The sequence below is a fragment of the Labrus bergylta genome, chromosome 6 (assembly GCF_963930695.1).
Source record: "Labrus bergylta chromosome 6, fLabBer1.1, whole genome shotgun sequence".
Taxonomy (NCBI): domain Eukaryota; kingdom Metazoa; phylum Chordata; class Actinopteri; order Labriformes; family Labridae; genus Labrus; species Labrus bergylta.
The window spans coordinates 13,358,847-13,377,600 of record NC_089200.1 but is presented as its reverse complement, the minus strand read 5'-3'; the positions used below and the strand labels follow the sequence as shown (position 1 = coordinate 13,377,600).

The 18,754-nt window shown below is 38.5% G+C and overlaps 1 protein-coding gene across 2 annotated transcripts; it reads right to left on the bottom strand.

The window, feature by feature from the left end:
* tbxa2r (thromboxane A2 receptor) lies at positions 1–9,887 on the bottom strand. Of its 2 annotated transcripts, XM_065955774.1 has the most exons (5): positions 9,825–9,887; positions 9,595–9,685; positions 5,172–6,059; positions 3,810–3,954; positions 1–2,528 (listed from the first exon to the last, which is right to left on the bottom strand). In XM_065955774.1, the coding sequence occupies exons 2-5, from the start codon at positions 9,598–9,600 to the stop codon at positions 2,395–2,397; spliced, it is 1,173 nt and encodes a 390-aa protein (XP_065811846.1). In that variant the 5' UTR covers positions 9,601–9,685; positions 9,825–9,887; the 3' UTR covers positions 1–2,394. The 2 variants fall into 2 exon arrangements, with proteins under 2 accessions (XP_065811846.1, XP_020497229.2); XM_020641573.3 differs by lacking the exon at positions 3,810–3,954.
* Positions 9,888–18,754: the final 8,867 nt, after the last annotated feature.

The following is an 18,754-nucleotide window of genomic DNA, read 5'->3' as shown; positions in this document are numbered from 1 at the left end:
TTCATTTCTCTATTCATTTTTATTCACATGTGCAATCACATAACATATCAGGCAAGTATATTCAACATATACAACTTCATTTTTACATGACAATACTGCTAAGAAGTTGAAATTCAAGCAAGACATGTGTCAGACATTTATCAGTGACTGGTTTGGTAAATGAGATTCACTCTAAAGAAGGCTACACATAAGACCATTTTAGGTCGATTTTGGGCCTGATTTGCCAATTTAGCAATAGCCAATAAGGGAGCAGACCGGGAAATGTCACCAACCGGATGTTGCATATTTTAACAACTTGCCTCTAGCTCAAACTGCAAATTATATAAAGTGACGCGTCTTAGGCAGGATTTCGGGATTTTTTCTTCTTGTTTTCTGTTCTTCGCTGCAAAATAAGAACGTATGGCAGAACAGAACATGTTTGTTTTTCTTCCGAAGTCACATTTGATCACACAAGTTTCTGTGATCTTGTGTCTGTAAATCATACTGCAACATCGGCATCTGGCTGATGATTCCAAAATCAGTGGAAATAGCCCGGTGACTCGGAGAGAAAGAACTGACAGCAGTAGTTCATGTTATCTATTAAACTATGGTTATAATATCTTTTTTTTTTTTCTTTAGAATGTTGCTTCAATTTAACAATACACTGCCCAACTAATCAGACTGAAGTTACATTTTACAACGACTAAATCATCTCCAGCTCTCTGTTCATGCTCTCATAAAACACCTCCTGTGCTGTCATTTTCTTGCAGTGTTAGTTAAACATCTCCGAGAGGTAAATCTGCTCTGTACAGCAAACATTGGACAGAGGCCCAGAGGAAAGGTTAGCAGGAGAACGACAATCATATTCAACCAGTAGGATTCTTATTCAAATTTGGGCCAAAACAAAATTTTTCATTTGAATTTTAAACTCTAATGTAATTCTGGGTCTGGGAAATATGAGAACAGGTAATATTCACCAGATCTCAAACTGAGGTAGGTATGCACATACACACAATTAGATAAGACAATGACATTTCGTCCAGATGGAAGTATTAGAATTCAATTAAAATTAGACGACACACAATTTCACACACATTACATTTTATGTCTCATCATCTTTCTTAAAGTTTTAGGTGCTAAAACAAAACAACAGAAAGTTATTTATATCTCCAAATCAGTCAAACCAAACCTTAATCTTCATCGTTGGACTCTTGACAGTGGCAGCTGAGAAATGTATGTTCATTTTTTTTTAGGTGATCTGTCTATTAAGCATAAGACAGTTTGACATTGATATGTATATTTGTATAAGTTATATGACATATCGTCCCAATACAACAACATCTCCATTCTTTATATCAGTGATGCAGATTGGCGGATGTCAAGCATGATGTAGCATTTATGTTAAAGCAACTTGTTAATACTACAAAAATACAGTGGCTGTTGAAGTTTACAGTGAAAAAAATGGACAATTTTGAACTTCTTTCTCCTTTTGACAAACCAGGAATCTGATGAACAGGATCCCATTGTTAAAACTCAATAACTGATCCTTTCTTTGTCACCAAATTTTGTGGGTTTGCTTAAACAAAGAAAATATTCATTGTAATGTATTAAATAGGTTCTTACAAAGAGAACTTTATGGGAGGCCTCTGGCAGTCTAAGTATTATTTCATTTGAGTCAAAGCATTTTCACACAAGCAGCTGTACAGGATGAGGACCAGCCCGGTTTCAGTATGACATGCTCCATTGTTTTATTCCAGTCTCCATCCTGAACTGGTTTGATGCACCTTTAAAATTCAAAGGTTCTTCAAACCATCTCAGGATGAATTCTCTCAGAAAGGAAACAATTTAACAGTCCTTGGCATGTTCCTGGAAAACATTAATAAAATATTTCTTCCAATGTCTGAAATGACACTCCAGAGCATCTGAGTGAAAAGTACATGTGTTTAAAATTCAGAATGTCCTACCAGAATAAAGGATCACATTAAATAGACTGCATGAATGACTAGAGCCCCTGTTCCCTCTGAAAAAGCTTTCATGTAGTTAGCTAAAAACCTGTTTCTTATCAGACAATTGTGCTTTGTAAACAGGCTACAGAGACAATATATTGAATTTGTGTTGCTAATACTGCTAACAAAATCAAAGATATGCAAGAAAACAAATCATACTATCATCAAAAATGATCGATACAATCCTGATTCTTATCTTGGTCACAAATCACGTGAAAAAATATATTCAAACACATACTGAAAGTCCCTCCATCTTCTTCAAAAGCAACTCAATCCAACCAATCAAGTTTCGTCTAAGCTCACGGTACTCGTAAGTGAAGGGCGTGTGAACCTGCGGATGGTGCTGCCTAGAGATGGGTACAGTGTCATGATTGAGCCCCGAGACCAGTCGAGACGGGGGAAGATTCCCTTAAGAACCGCCCTGCGGAACAGGATGTATGCCCAGGGATCCAGGATCTGGTTCCAGGTGGCGAAGCGTATCCACAGCAGTAGGGATCTGATCTGAAGAGGAACTTTGGACAGCACAGTTTGGGCAATAAAGACCTGGTGGGGAAGGGATGGAAGTGGGGTCGAGGATGGAGAAAGAGTGCAAAATGAAAGAAGAAATGATGGAGTGAAGGAGAAGGGGAGGGGTTAGATGTCATAAATGTGAGGTTTATAGAGAAGAGGCCAATCAGTTGAGATCAAGAAAAAAAAACAGTCAGAAAATGATGTTGAAAGAGGGAAGAAGAGATGGGATATAAGGAACAAGAAAGAAAAGATACATTTTAGTTAATATTGCAAATGAAAAAGGACAAATGTGTTCAGTCCACCGGGGGAATAACTTGGCTCAATCTTCCCATGGCCCTCATGAGGTATTAGGTGCTCAAACCCAATTATCCCATCCACTTTAGCAAAGCTGTGAAAATGTATGAAAGGCAAAGCCTTAACCATACAGTCTCTTGTGGGGGCAAAAGATGCTAACAAGCTCCTTTAGTAATGATACATTAACTGTGATTAGCATGCAACAATGTTTCACATTTTAACATAAAGAGCAAGAAAAAACAGTTCCCCGAATCCCCGTAATAGTGTAATAAAACTGTGTTGCATGCATGTGTTGAGATGAGTGCAAACGACTGTTTTATTTAAGCAAACTTTTCTCAGAGGCAGAGTTGCTACAGAGAGACTAAGGCAACAAAAGAGTCACAGGTATCCTGGATAGAAGTTCGCTTTGTGGTTGAATTCCACTTACACTGTCAGCAACATTCATGCTCAAATGGAAAAAGGCTATTTTTGAGTTGTGATTATCAACTAAGCTTGACTACAGATGAGTTAAAGTGACTGTATCTGCCAGAAGTATCACAATTATGTCACAATTCAGTGTTTACCTCTTATCTGTGAGGATTACTTGCAGCTCTGCTTCAAAGAAATGTTTGAGCAACAAACTAATTCACAATCTGCAGATTATCAGGGCTGTGCTGAGAAAGCAGTTAGTTCAAGGGAATGAAAGCCATGACAAGGCAAAATCACAAACGACGAAGGCTGAAAGTATTTAGTCAAATGTTTATAGACAGACTAGGAATGGAATGAAGTAAACGTAGCAGCAGCCAAACCAAGATGGGATTCAACGAAGCAATTTTCCCAAAGATACGTTTTAATCTTATGGACAATGGTTTGGAAGCTGCAAGGCTTGGTGTAAACTGTGATGTGCAAATGATCCTTTTCAGGAGCTTTATTGGCAGATGTTTAGGACAGGCTGAGGTAGCCAGCCAACTGCAGCACAAAGTTAGCAGTCACTATGGGGGCTGTGTGATTGTAAAAACTTTAAAGGTCCTTTTGATTTACTTTTTACTCGCCTTAGTCGGGACACTTGAAACATGATGTATATCCAGGGGTCAAATATCTGATTGCAGGTGGCCATTCGTAAGTAGAACAAAACAAATTCATCTCTGACAGGACCGGCCATCACCACACTCACCAGAATATATATCTGTGCAGGGTGTCACACAACTGAGGTTAGATAGGACAAAAGAGAAATATGGGTTCCAGAAAGCCACAACCCATTTATTTCTAATCTGGATGAGCACAATTTAGCTTTGACGCACTAATTTGGTCAAAGTATTAAAGCTGACAGAAGGATAGATGGCAACAAAGGCTTGGGTGAAACATAACATTGGCAAAACAAAAAGATCGGAAAACTATGAGGTGCTGACACAAAGAAACAAGACAAAGAATAAAACATAAAAGAAGATTAAGATGTACAGTTCAATCCTTGCTCATTAAGAAACATCATGAGCTGTTGATCACATTTTGTTTGTGAACTTCTCAAAAGGCACTGCTCTACATTAATCCAGTTTTTGATAAGGATACAATGGAAGGATGGATACATAAAGAGAGTACACTGATTCTGATTTTAAAGAACAACTTGAGTTGTTCATACTTCTATGACATCCTACTTTAGTAGGATATTTCTGAGATCTCAGAATGGAGCTACATTCTAAAAAGTAATCCAATGAGGGAAGTGGTTAGAGTGTGAACAAGTTTGGTAGGTCAAAGTTAAACTAGGAAGCTGGGCATAGAGAAAGTTTACTGTGGACAAATACGTTATAGTTATACCTTAATGGGGCCATCTACCTTTTTCTTTTCTTTCTATAGAAATATCGCTGGTCTGGGATTAGCTTTGAACCCCAGATTGTTGACAGCTCATGATCCTGTTGGAATTATGTCATCTTGTGATGAAAGTGGAAAAATCATCAATAGGGATTATGTTAAAACCAACAGAAAGCATAGCTGAAGAAAGAAAAGTACAATTGACTAGGTATTAAGTCAGAGATTTCCTTTAAAGGAATCGATTTTAAACATGTTCTTAAGCAGAGATGTGTAATCTCAACTAAAGCATTAAGGGGCCCTCTGATCTGGGGTAAGACCAGAAAGATGTCAGATCAACTAGTGGGGAAGCTGCATGTCTAAGGAGAAATGAAGCATATAAAGGGAAAGCTTAAGTAAGGCGCTTAGGACCTTGTGACACCCTGTTATAATTCAAACAGTTTAGGTCAGGACTGATATGGAACATAGCAAGACAAGAACAGGTACTGCTTACGCAGGGATTCGTTTTTCATTGTAGCTTTATAATTTTTCATGAAACCAGAACACAAGGTATGACAAACATTTGTACAGGACTTACTAAACTGGAATTGAAAAACTCACCAAGAGAGGACACCAGCAGATAGAAGCAATAACCATGATGAGGATGAGCTGAACCATCATCTCTATTTCGCCATCTCGGCGGCGCTGGGATCGGTCTTCTCCACAACACACCTTGATCAGGGTCACGACACTTATAGTGTTCAACAAAAATGACACTGCGATGCACACCAAGCCGACTAGAGAGAAGAGCAGGGAGAAGACCAGGTCATTTCCCTTTGAGCTGATGTTGAAGAAACACCAAGAACCCGGCATCTGCATGTGGTAGCTCCCAACGTTTATTAGAGGCAGCAAAGCTATGCAGCCGGCAATCAACCACACCATCAGCACCATGGAGACTGTCCGGCTCTTTGGATTGCTGGTGGAGCGTGCAAATGGATAGTTGATGCCAATAAATCGCTCCAAGGCCATGGCGGCACCAAGCAGGAGTGGGCACAGTCCATAGAAGACCATGGACATGCCCATGAAGTTGCAGAAGTGGCAGTCTGGATCTAACTCCCGCCAATTAAAGTGTGTAACATGGAAGGAGATCACGATGGAGCTGGTAACCAGAAGACCCATGAAGTCCGTGACCACCAGGCCACCCAGGAAGATCAGGAAGGAGGATCGTGAGCGGCTATGAGTCCGTCGGAAAGATTTGAGGAGAACTACAAAGGCGATGAGATTGGAGAGAAGACCCAAACTGCCAAAGATGGATGAGAAGTAGGCTGAGGCGATGGTGGGTTTGAACGCGAATGGGGGACTGTTGATGGAGTAGCAGAGTGGGGTGTTGTTGGTGAGTGGCTGTGCTGAGGCATTCATGATGGTCAGCTGTTGAGGGGTGAGATATTCCAGATGAATCAGAGATGGTAATACAATGCCAAGGTGAACGGGATCATTTCTCTCTTCATCCTTAAAAGCAAAAATTAGAAAATTATATTTTGATACCATTCTTTATGATTTGAATTTTGGCTTGGAGCAATGCAGAGAACACAAACAATATTATAAAGCATTGAAACATACAATACAAACACAATTTTGAAAAGGAAAGTGCAAGGGAAAAACTGGTCAGAGCAAGAGTTAGGTTTTGTCACACTACTGTATAAACCCTCACCCAAGCAACTTATACTGATCCAAATTCCAACACAACCCTAAACACCTATCTCTAATCCTAAATCCAACTCAACTAATATACACACACACATGCATGCACTCACACACAGAGCGACAGCATGGGACAGAGAAGGAGAGAGTGACACAGAGATAGACATGGAGGAGAGAACAGCTGACATATCCTGTCAGGAAGTGCAGTTATGTGAAAAGTACTTGAAGAGACACTAACAGGAAGTAAACACGTGTTTTCACAATCAGCCGATGTTGTCCCTAGTGGGCTGTCCTCAATACACTGCACGTCACAGCCAAGTTGTTTATAACTTGCCTCCACCTTTGGGGGTTGGCTGGAACGTGAAGTGACAAATCAAATATTGTATATGTATAATTTATAATAAATCAATAATCATCATGTTTGTTATATATCTGTATGGATTTCAAAATTAACCTAATTTAACAATGTTATCGAAAGTAATTTTACCTGATTGGCTAACTCTGCCTTTTCCCTCTATTCAAAAAATCCTAAATCATTTAAGATTACGTAGATGGACCAGTGTATCCTAAAATGCTAATGAAACCACTGTGTTAACTTTTTGTTTGCTCACATTTTATTAATGAAGAGAGTCATTATACGGTAAGGGTAATGTTCAATAATACCCTTATAAACTGTGCTGATAGTGAATTAAAAAATAATCAAAAATACAAATAAAACCAATACAAGAGGACTTTGCATTTGAAGGCAGTGGGTGAGTGATAATGATTTTGACCTATACGATTAAATATCCACATATTGTGTCATAAAAATGCCTATACGGGACATTCCTGCAAATGGAAATGTATTTTACTTCCCTGTAGTCTGTTGTTTGGCTTGCATACCGGACTGTGCAGGGCAAGGGCAACAAGTAAGCTGATCTAGAACGCAGGGGTCATTTGAATGTACTCCTGCCCTTTGCATGAAGTTCTTGCATCAATTACTGCTCTTACAAGTCCCTGTAATATTGCTTTATTTTTGTTCAACTTAAAGAGCATTCAGGAAAAGAAGAAAAACATCAGGCTCAATGCACAATGATGCGTGAAAATGCAATTGTGCATTGCTGCATGGCTCATTTTCACATGCTTAATGTAGCACACAAAGACATCTGAGGGTCCACTACACAACAACATTTACAGTTAAAGTTACTTTTGAAAAACACATTTTCATGATTCTGCTCAGTTTTCCTTTCATCTGTCTAATTACTACATTTTCCAAAAGATAGAAACCCAAGATGCATGAATGAAAAGAAACCATTGGGTATTCCACTAAAAGCTAACCACACTATCACCAGGTCCTATCAGCCCCTGGAGAATCCTGTGATGAGACAAACGGTTCTTGGCACCAGCTTTTGTGTGACCCTGAAAACCTTTTGAGTGTTCCATTTGCCAAAAGTGCTCGTTAGCATCTAAAAATCAATGTGTCATGTTCAAAACGGCTTCAATGGGCCTCTCCAAGGGGTTAACATTGAATATAATGAGGAACCACAGAAACCTAATTATGAGGTGTGGTTACAAGATTGCATGGAGACTACAGAGTGTGTGCAAAATCATGTCAGGAGACTTCCACAAGACACACAATTTTAAATGTTGACTGTGGTGAAACATTTATGATCTACTGTTTGTGGTTGAAACTAAATCATATTGAAACCTCTGGAATAGCCTGTTGTCCATCTGATATCCTGCTTACAGTAAGCCATCAGTACTTGATTGCATGAGGAGGTAATGATTACATTCCTTAGTGTGCATTTAAAATCTTTTTATGAATACTTTTTAAATTAAGTTTTTAAGTATTCATTTATCAAACTGAAATGCACAAATGCACATAAAAGGGAGCTGTTCATTTGGGAAATAATCAAAAGAAAGGAGATCATTGTCAATTTAAAGATTTTCCTCCTGCTGCACTGAACCCACAAAGCTAAACTCTTTTAAATTTAGACCTCATGTCCCATTAAGTGTTACTGACATTGTGCTTTCAGTGAAGTAAACAAACAACACAGCAATATCAAAGCCAGCTGTTTCTCTAAAGGTTATATTAGAGATTATTATCGCTTTGTTCAGAGATACGACAGTGGATAGAGACTGAAATCAGGGAGAGAGAGAAGAGTGGAAAAAGAGAGTGGGAAAGGAGCCACAGATTGGATTTGAAACGAGTTGGCAGCTTTGAGGGCTGTGGCCTCCTTACCTGGGGCGCACACACTAACTACTAGGCTACCAGGGCGCCAAAGCCAGCTGGTTTCAACAAAATCTTCCTTTTCTTGATTATTTCAAGTCGAAAGATCCAGCACATCACTTCAACAATTATTGAAGTCTTGATGATTCAGTGTTTCCCCTACCATTATATTAGGTAGCCCCCCCCCCCCCCCCAATTTTTTTATTTTTTTATTTTTTTTTTATTATATATATATATATATTTATTTTGGGGCTTTTGTGCCTTTATTGTAGGGATGGGATAGTGGATAGAGTCAGAAATCAGGGAAAGACGTCATTTAAGGATACCTTTCCGATAGAACAGGACAGCTGTCATTAAAAGTAACGCATGAACACCAAGATTCCGTCAAGAGTTTGTGTCAGCGTCCGTCTGCATGCACCTCCCCACCCCCCCCAAAGCTGTAAGCCTAGGGGAAACACTGATGTATCATCCTATCACATCAGTGTCAGAACAATGAGACAGGTAAAGGTTGTCAAGAAACTGAAAAGATCTACTTCTGAAGGCCATTTAACAAAGATGCTGTCTTGACGTTTGCCTTTCTAGTCCTCCAAATGTCCCTTTTTTTCTTAATATTCATATATTAAAATATGCAGAGATTGTAAAAGAATAATGGCTTTACCTAAAGTATGAAAAAAAAAAAAACTCTCTTGATACGAAAAGAAACGTAACTCTGTCTGCCCAAATCTAATATCCAAAGCTAATCTTTCTCTCAGTGGTAACTTTAAGTCTATCTTAAAATTAAAGCATGGTGCAAACGGAAATATAACTTCTTTCAATCAATCAAAAGAAATGATGAAGATGGTACTTTTACTGTTTGTTGTGCTATGATAATGACTTTTAAGATGACCTGACAAAAAAAAAATACTGTTATACTGCCATAAAAGTTGTAATAGTAAATGTACAAAGGAAATTTATGCTAACAAATTCCCATTTTTTCAGTCCCTCCAACTTTGATATGATAAAGTACTAACTTTAGAAAACACTTGTTGCATGTTGTTTTTTTGTAATGTGAAGTGTCATATTCAAGGCAGTTTTTCAAAGGTTTATGTCAACAAAAAGTATGCATAAAAGTTTAAGTAATAAAATGTGTCTTACCACCATTAAAGAGCTCTCAAGGACCTAGTTGAGGCTCAGTTCGGAAGTTTGCACCACTCCATCCAAACCATCCTTCTGTACTTCTGAAAAACTACAAGACAAACAATATTTACAGGAAGAGGTGAGTGACGTTTCACAAATTCCAAGTCCCATTTGATCAGAATAAAGTCCTAAAAAAGATCCAACAGCAAGCATTTAACAGTAACCCTCTAACATCTCGTCTCCCTTACCCCTGCCTCTTCTGCAGCAGCTCAGATACTAATCTCTTCCCCTCCAGACGGGCTTCTTTTTGCTTACTTCCCCCATCCCTGGAACACAAAGGGGAGGGGCTCTGGGAAGACACCACGTGGTATTTAAAGCAGGAGAATGAACAGGGAAAAGTCGCAAAGAATCAGCTCGTAAATGGTAGACAGTTGGACAAAAAGGCACACGACTCATGTTTGGTTTTAGGTTAAAAGTAGCTTTGTGCATGTGTTAGTATTTGTATTCAGAAAGTGGAAGTGACTTGCTGTATGTCCCCAAAGCAAAAGAAAGTGGTCTGAATTATATAGGTTAATACCCACAACAACATTCCTCTGCTCCAGACACATATGGGTTTGAACAGATATTGAATGCCAATATTAAAGTTTAAAAGGAACTAAAGTATTTTGTTTCTAACAAGAAAAAACTGACCAAAGGCAAGCAGCTTTCACATCTGCAAATCAAATCAGGGTAATAAATCTGTGTCAAGATGTTTACAGTGAGATGATTGTTGCAAGACTATTGTTACTTTGTTCCTTTGCCAAAGCTGTATTTCTCCCACAACACGGACATTAAATGTGAGATTGTTCTGGGGCAAATGTAAAAAGCTGGACATGCTATCACCAGATGTTTTTTTTTTTCTTTTTGGTTTTAGTTTTAATAGAAAATCTGGCTTGTATCCTTTAAAAAGCTGACTGACCTGTTCAGATAGACACATGCAGTGCAGATGTTGCTCTTGGCTGCCAAACACTTTCAACTAAGAACAAAACAGTTACATGGGGACAACTTGCAGGAATTGCATTTCTATAGAGAGACCGCAGATTAATCAAAATTTAAAAAGTGTAGATGATTGGCATTTTCTTGGATGATAAATAATTACAATCTAAAACAATGATTCAATGAGAAAAAACACCAACAGATAACTGTGAATTTTGTTGGAAATATGTGCATAACCATTCAAGTAAGCTTTAAAACATAGTTCATTTATATTTCTGGCTATGATGATGGTCTCATGGCACGACTAAAACTGATTCCTCCAACATTTGGAGGTCTGGGAAGCAGCATTGTCTATAGCCTACAATTAGTAGGCTATTGCTTTTCACTATTCCTACAACGTTTAATGAACTCCTTATTGATATACAGCCTTTCCATCCTTTATCTTCAACAAAATCTTCACAAAATGTGAGAGAGTTTTGCCAACCTGACAGACTCCCTGAGTTTTCCCTTAAAATCACTTGTGATCCCAGCCAGCACTGGATCAAATGACGATATGGTCTTATCCCATGGGGACAACATGAGCGAGTCTACAAATAGCCAATATATAAGCAAGAATGATAAAGTTAAGATCTTCAGCAAAGGGTCATGGTAATTTCTCAGCCCATGTGGTCAATAACAAACATTTTGAGCCATCTCACTCCCATCTTAGATCGCCTTCTGCCGATTAAAAGTCAGCCGCCTAAGATCTGTGACAAGGACCAGCAATTCATGTTTTTAGACGTCAGTTCAACAGGCAGCATTTAGAACTAAAAGGAAATAAGTAAAACTGATTTTTATTGTATACACTGAATCATACATACTCATGATAACATGTTATTATTCTAAACCAACACTCAGCTAAAACTGACTTAAAACTAAAACTCAATTAAAACTGACCTAAAACTAAAACTCAATTAAAACTGACTTAAAACTTGGTGTATCTGATCAGTTTGTCTGTTTGATTGCATCTTTAAGTAATGCTGATAATGTGAAAGGGAACGTGGAGAATGACTTGCGGCAAAGGAGGGAAAATACGATGGTGAGTTCGTATGTTGTGTTTTATTTTGAAATTGACCGGACGCTCTGTGAGTTTCCTTGTCTGACTTCCTTTAAAACAAAATACTGTAAATGTAATCTGTAATTATAGACTAGAATATAACATAACAGAAAAACTGTGTTGCCTATCAAGTAGCCTACTCTCCCTTGACCATTCGAGGCACAGAGACACGGAGCTTTACTCCTAAAACACTCTGAAGGCAGCTCTGCATGATGCAGCTAAACTAAATTAACACATAAACAGAGACCAGTCACAAGATAGAAGGTGGGGCAACACTGACTGAGCAGAAGAGCTTTTCTGAAACAGTGCCTAAATTAAAACTTCTCCAGACGTAAAACTTTCCATCCTCCATTCCAGAATTACATTTTATTGAGGCCTTTTCAAAAAGAAACACAGTCTTCAACCAGGAAGAAGCTCACAAAGCTAAATGACCAAAACCTCAGCCAGAACTAGGAAACCAACAAGAGAGCACGATAGCAGGATACTGATGTGCAAGGGAGTGAAATATACGGCTCAATTCTGCCATGGCAGAAAAATTGGTAAGTCACTGGTCTTAGAAAATATAACAAACTCTGAGAGTTTCTTGGAAATTGTATAGTCATTTGTTTCATGGTAAATCTTGTATCAACTTTATAGTACTATTTGTATTCCTTACACAAATAAAAGGGCCCTTATTCTTGTATAACCTTAAAGAAGTAACATCTGGGGTAACCTAAGATTAAGCACAGACCCATCAGAGACCTTAAAGCATCTTTGTCCTTTTGTGAATCTAGCCCCTTAGGATCTCATCATGTTGGCTTTATTACTCTCTTTGAATCATAAACTGAATATTGGATCCAATGTTTCACCACAGACAGGACTGAAACCCCATTAACATTGGCATTTAGTTTGCATGCATCACTTCCTACAATTACAGTATGTTCACAGTTTAAATGAGCTCTGCTTCATTGTTCTCTTTTTAGTTTATCTGCTCAGACCCACTCTGTTAGTGTGCGTGTGTGCGTGTGTGTGTGTCTAGTCAAACCGGAGTTTGATCTGTTAGAAAATAAATGAATTAATAGATCAGATAAATAAATGAAGTTTGATTATTTCGAGGGAGGAAAAGACAAGATTTAAATCAAAACCATAAGGGGGAAGATTAAATTATCAGCATAAACATTTACATTCATTTAATAAATAAGTTATGTTATTGAAAGGTATTGTTTGCTAAAATTGGAAAAAAACGGGTAGTAGAGAATAGAGTTCAGTTGATAAATAAGTTGAAAAAAAATCAGACCTAACCGGAAGGAATCAATCCTCACGGCACCGGAGTCATTAGAGCAAACGCACAGACAGCATGAAAAGGGAGGAGAGACAGACCGACAGGTAGCTCGCGGAAACGAAAAAGAAAAACCATCCCAAAGAACTGAATTGTGTGAAATTGATCATCTGCGCTGTTTTGTTTGCTTAGTTTGATAGCGTGCCTGTTTGTTTAATGATTTGATTGTTTGTTATTCTCTACTGCGAGATAAATTTAATTGATTAAGGGGATGTTTATAAACTGTCGAGGAAGCACAGGGTGAGGTTTTTGAATTGATGAATTGATTGATTGATTGATTGATTGATTGATTGGGCATATCATCACGAGTTTGCACGGGTGTAAATTGATACATTAAAATGGAGAAAGATGAAAATGTATTTAAAATACAAAATATATGTTAAAATACAGAAATATTAAAATGTGTTTCAAATACAAAATAAATGTTAAGATGCAGAGAGATTAAAATGTGTTTAAAACACAAAATAAATTAAAGGGTTGGCCGAAGGTATTCATTAATTTAATTTAGCGTGTATTCTGCTTGAATGTTGGAGGTGCATGGTTTAAATTAAGCACATATTAATTTGTTTGGTTGTTTTATTTATTCTTTTCAACAGGTTTTTCACCTAAGCAGCTAAAGCTGACAGCTAAATTGAAAGTCGAAAAATGAACTGGAACTGAAAAAGGAATTGTTTGAGTGGAGTCCAGTCCTTTTTGTGTAGAAGATCATTCCTCTCAAGTTGGGAAGCAGAAGAAACTTGACAGTGTGTGTGTGTAAACACACAGTATACTAGTAATTGATATTACACTTAACTCTAGCTAATGCCCTAAAAGGATTCAGAATGATTTCCTGAACATTTTGCAGGATCAGGCCTCACCATAATGAATGTCAAGCACAATTTCCCCCTGATCTTTTCTCTTATAACACAATTTTTAAAACTCCCACACATGCACAAGTGCTCATCTCGTGAATCCATTATACTATTTACTCATCAGCACACATTCGTTTGACACATAAATGCACATCCCTAATACTGTCTGTGCTTTGACAGCCACACAATACACATATCCAAAATACAACACCTCATCACTTCAAAATTGAACAGAAACAGAAAACATTAAATCATACAAACAAACTTTGTCATGCCCAACGAAACAAATTTACACCTCACAAAAATATTGTGAAATTCCAGTAACTATGATCTCCAAAGAGGAGGGCCAATTTTAATTCATCAACATCACCTCAGCTCCAACATTGACATACTTTAGTTTACTGTATGTTCCAGTATGAAAATGCTGCCTTATTTGATACCTGTACTAATGTATTCCAACATTATACAGTATGTCCCTAAACACATTATTTTACCCAGTTATAAACCAACTCCCAAGTAGTTGACAGACATACTGTTAATCAGTATGTTTGTTAAATTTTTCATTCTACCTTGGTGAACAAGTTATTTTAACTTTGTTTTACTTTAGGGAAGCCAGCAGTTATAAACCAGAAAAGTTTATCAGCTGTTGTAACAGAAGACAGTGCCCAGGCATACATATTTGCGGTGAGTGTGAAGAAAGGCAGAGGCTGTCTTTGGATAAAGTTTAATAAAATGAACAGACATACAAAATTAATTCAAACCAAACCAGCACAAATGTACTCATCCAAAGTACTTTGTCACCCTTTCTACTATCGCAATCTATAGCTGAAACACAGCCCTCTACAGACACCAGCTCCAAGAATGTTGTTTTGTGTTTACTCTAATTAGCTGTAAAAGTGAAGCTGCAAAGACACAGCCCACCAGAGATAACAACTAACTGAACCTTGACTGAACTCAGCCAGAGGGTCATACCTGTGGCAGACGTCTCCATGGTTGCAGCGCAGACACGACTATTTGTCTTGTTCCGCTAATAAAAAAAGTTGAAGCAAGGCTGCAATACATTTGACGACACAGTCCCAGAGATTGCTGAGTGAGTCTCGGATGAGTCCTTTCAGCCTCCTGAACACACACTGAAGAATTGGGGGGGGGGAAGAAGGTCTCCTCTACCTTCATTCTCATCAATATGTGCAGGCATGTTGGGACAAATAGAGTGGAGGCCAATTACTTTAGGTGAAAGGTGTGAGTCATACCAGTCATAGTACAGAGTTCAGGGTGATGAGTGCCTATTTAAAAAGTCTTATTTGATAATTGTTTTAACTGGTAGTACTCTCTGAACATGCAAAACTTCAAAATTAACGCCTCCTCTTATTGGTGTTTTTAAAATTGGTTCACAAAAATGGGTGTAACAGTCACTGCCTTAGTCAGGCTATTACTAATTGATTCTGTCCCCCTAGTTCTTGAGGAGTTGGATGGTCCAATCTAGAGCACCTGGGCCTGTTGCTTGCAGGGCATAAAAGCCCGACCCCAGGGAAGATCTGTCTCTCTCTCTCGCTCTCTCTTGCCTACCATTGACATTCATTCTATGTTTGTTTGTGCTATGGTTGTGGGTGCGTTGTTCAAATAAATCATTGTTACCTCAATTTAAGCTATTCTTTCTCATATTTGTCATGGCCATGGAGCCAGGTTATGACATGGGTCATCGGAGAAAAATCAGACAGCGGTTTATACATGGAGAGAAATGAAGGGTACATGCTAATGATATATGTTCAGTAAAGCATATGTTTACAGTAGAAAATACTGACTTTGAATAAAATACAAAAAATCTAATGCCTGCTTCAAAGTTTTCAGCACAAGTACAATTAGTTTCGTGCCATACAAAAGATGCATTCTCAAGTAAAAACGACTTAAGAAAAACTATAATTTTTTGAATAGTTTCCAGAAAAGGCGTGTGTTGTACTTACTCTCTGATGTACGTCGCTTTGGATAAAAGCGCCTGCTAAGTGAATTGTAGAATTGTAGAAAAGGCCTCCCTAGAGCCAATCAAAATACTTACAGCTGGCAGCTGTGAGCAAGAACAATCGCAGCAGTGCTTGAGTTCAATACTTTTAGGTAAAGCCAATTTGATAAAACTCTTGCTAGCTAGTAGCTGCCTGCTAACTGTAGTTTATGTTAGCCCGTTGAACATCCCTATTGTTGGAAGAAGCAGTTTGTGAATAGTTGCCAAAGACCTCATCCATCCTCTCTTTATTCGTTGCCATACCAATAACTAAGCGTTCAATAAATAGCTAATTAGTTATATAACACAGCTGTGTTTGACACACGTTAACACGCTGTGCTGAAGTGAGGACGGCATATGAAGCAAAAATATAATGTGTTGAAAGATCAGAAAGAGTTATGCAATTGTTGAATTTGTTTTTGTTTTTTCCTTTTATTATCATTTAATTCTTTCATCATTTAATACATAGGTCATAAAGTCATAACCTTTTTCTGCTTTCAACATTTCCTGTTAAACTTACACACACTCATAGTGTCTATGCACCTGTGAGGTCAAGATGAGTGTGCCATATATTGAAGCAAAACCACATAGGAGCTCGTAGGCGTATAACGCTTCTGAGTATCTGCTCGGTTCACGGTCTTCGAGCTGAAACTACATATGAACTTGGTATTACCTACTGTATGTCCTGAACTTGGCATGACCTGTGGATGCATCACGTTTCTGCAAATGTGCATTGTTGAGGTGTTACAGGATCTTGAAAAAAAAAGAGAGACTTTTTTGCTATAAAAACCCTGTAGAAAATCTGATCGAGGTTCCTTTTTGCCTTGCAAAACGAATCCACGCCACTCCGACTTTTGAAATCCCATTTTGGGACATAGTCTCTGAGCCAAGATCTTTTAAAACCTCAGGTGTCTACGCTCACAGGTTTAGACTTTGGTCTTTGAGTTCTGTTTTCCTTTTCCATTTTTTTATATTTTTCCTTTTACTCTTTTGTATTTGCATTTGGAATATCATTTGAAGTTTTTAAAATAAATTTTCGGAAACTTTTTGAAATCATTTTCTGACTGAACTCATTCATACCACAAAGACTGAAAGTTCCCCTTAAGGACCCCGTGTACCTCGAAGGTAAGTTTTGAGCAGTCACACCACGGCACACTTGTCTTACTGATTTATATCACACACTTCATACACACCTAACATCCTAGTGAGGGGAGTTCAGTTATTCCCTCTCTGGGGGGTAATCTAGAGTCCTATACCAGGGGTTATCTTTGAATCTAATTATTCTAGAAATGAATGTTAGGCAGATAATCCTGGGGCTGTGATTATAACTTGTTCATCTGTCCTTCAAAGGGTGTTAGAGGAGTAATTTTACATCGCTCCTTCCACTAGGAAAGAGTAGACTAGCAGGTTGGTAGGGAGTGAGCTCTCATTTAGTTCTAGGAAAGAGTAGTCTAGTTAACTAATGTGTGGTGAGCTTCCGTTAGCTATAGTAAAGTTATTCACCCCTTTTTGCATGTCCAGGACATGCTACAAATGGAACATGGTATACAAGCTAGCTGAGGTCATTTTATGAAGGCTTCAGAGTTAACTGTTGCTATGGATGCAGCTCAAACTAAAGATTCCAATGGACTATTTGTTTAGCCGAAGAAAAAAATCATTTTTAAATCAATGAAATGATTTCCAAATCAATATTTTGTTTCAAACACTTGATTTCCTATAGTAAGTTGCCATGTAGGAGGAAGAACCCCCTCAGGCTGAGCAGGACCCAGGCACTTAACCTGCTGACTATACATTATCCATTATTTAACACACTTAACAACAATAACAACAATTGTTTCTAGCTGAATACCTCCCATACTTGTTGTAACTCTTTGCCTAGAAACTGTTTGAGAAAGGTATGCTGTTGTCCCACAACTAACCAACAAACAAGCAACACATTAAATCATCACTTCCATGACTGAACGGTCCTCAATGAGGAAATGCCGGTCTCTCCCTCTAGTCCGTCATTACCTTGTCATCCTGTACTAGTGCAGCACCTAAATCCCACCACCACCACCCCAGCATCCACCTGCAGGCTCCAACTAGGGGTCCAAGATAGTATGACATCACTCCTCAATTTCTGCATTTGAAATAACTCTATGCCAGAGGTAGAAAACACCGATAATGAGAATTTCTTAGTGAAATAAATCTTTCGGTCAGTTGGCCTCACATGATCCCTCAATTTTATAGTGCAACAATAACAGGAAGGCAGCTGTTTAGATGTCCTCATGTGAACCCTGTCACAGACACAGTTGTGCTGCGCCTTTTGAAAATGCACTGGACTGACTGGGACACTAGGGGGAGAGAGATGTCCAGCTGTTTCAGAAGTTAGTCAGGGCCAATCTCAATAGAGCCACATGCTTGCCTCAGCATACGTCCAGACAGATTGGTGGGGGACACACCTTTAGCATGATGAAGGTCATGCACTTGCTTGATCGCATGTTGATGGTAAATCCACTTAACTCTAGTTGACTAGAATACCGCATGACCACGGTCAGAGGAAAGGTTGATATTGTAGGTTAAGTTCATAGTGTCATAACATCAAATATAGTCTGCCTTTGCCCTCCAAAGCCATAAAGTCAGCAGTAACGGCACCATCAGAGAGCTCTTTTCATTATGCGGTGAACATCAGTGGAGGCAGTGGTTAGCGAACGCCCTTTTTTTTTTACAGGGCGCATATTTTGTGGGATGGCTGACTGGGTATTTATGCAAATTTAAGTGCATGTACACACAGGGGTTAGAGGTCAAACAGGTAAAGCCATGTTTCAGGACTTTCCCGCAGTGAAACACATTTTTTAGTCAAAACTACATTTCTCGGCGCCTCACTCTGACGGAATGTGATTTAATTGTGCTCAAATGGGAATGTTTACAGGGAGGCCTTAATGGTTGCACTGCTGATGGGT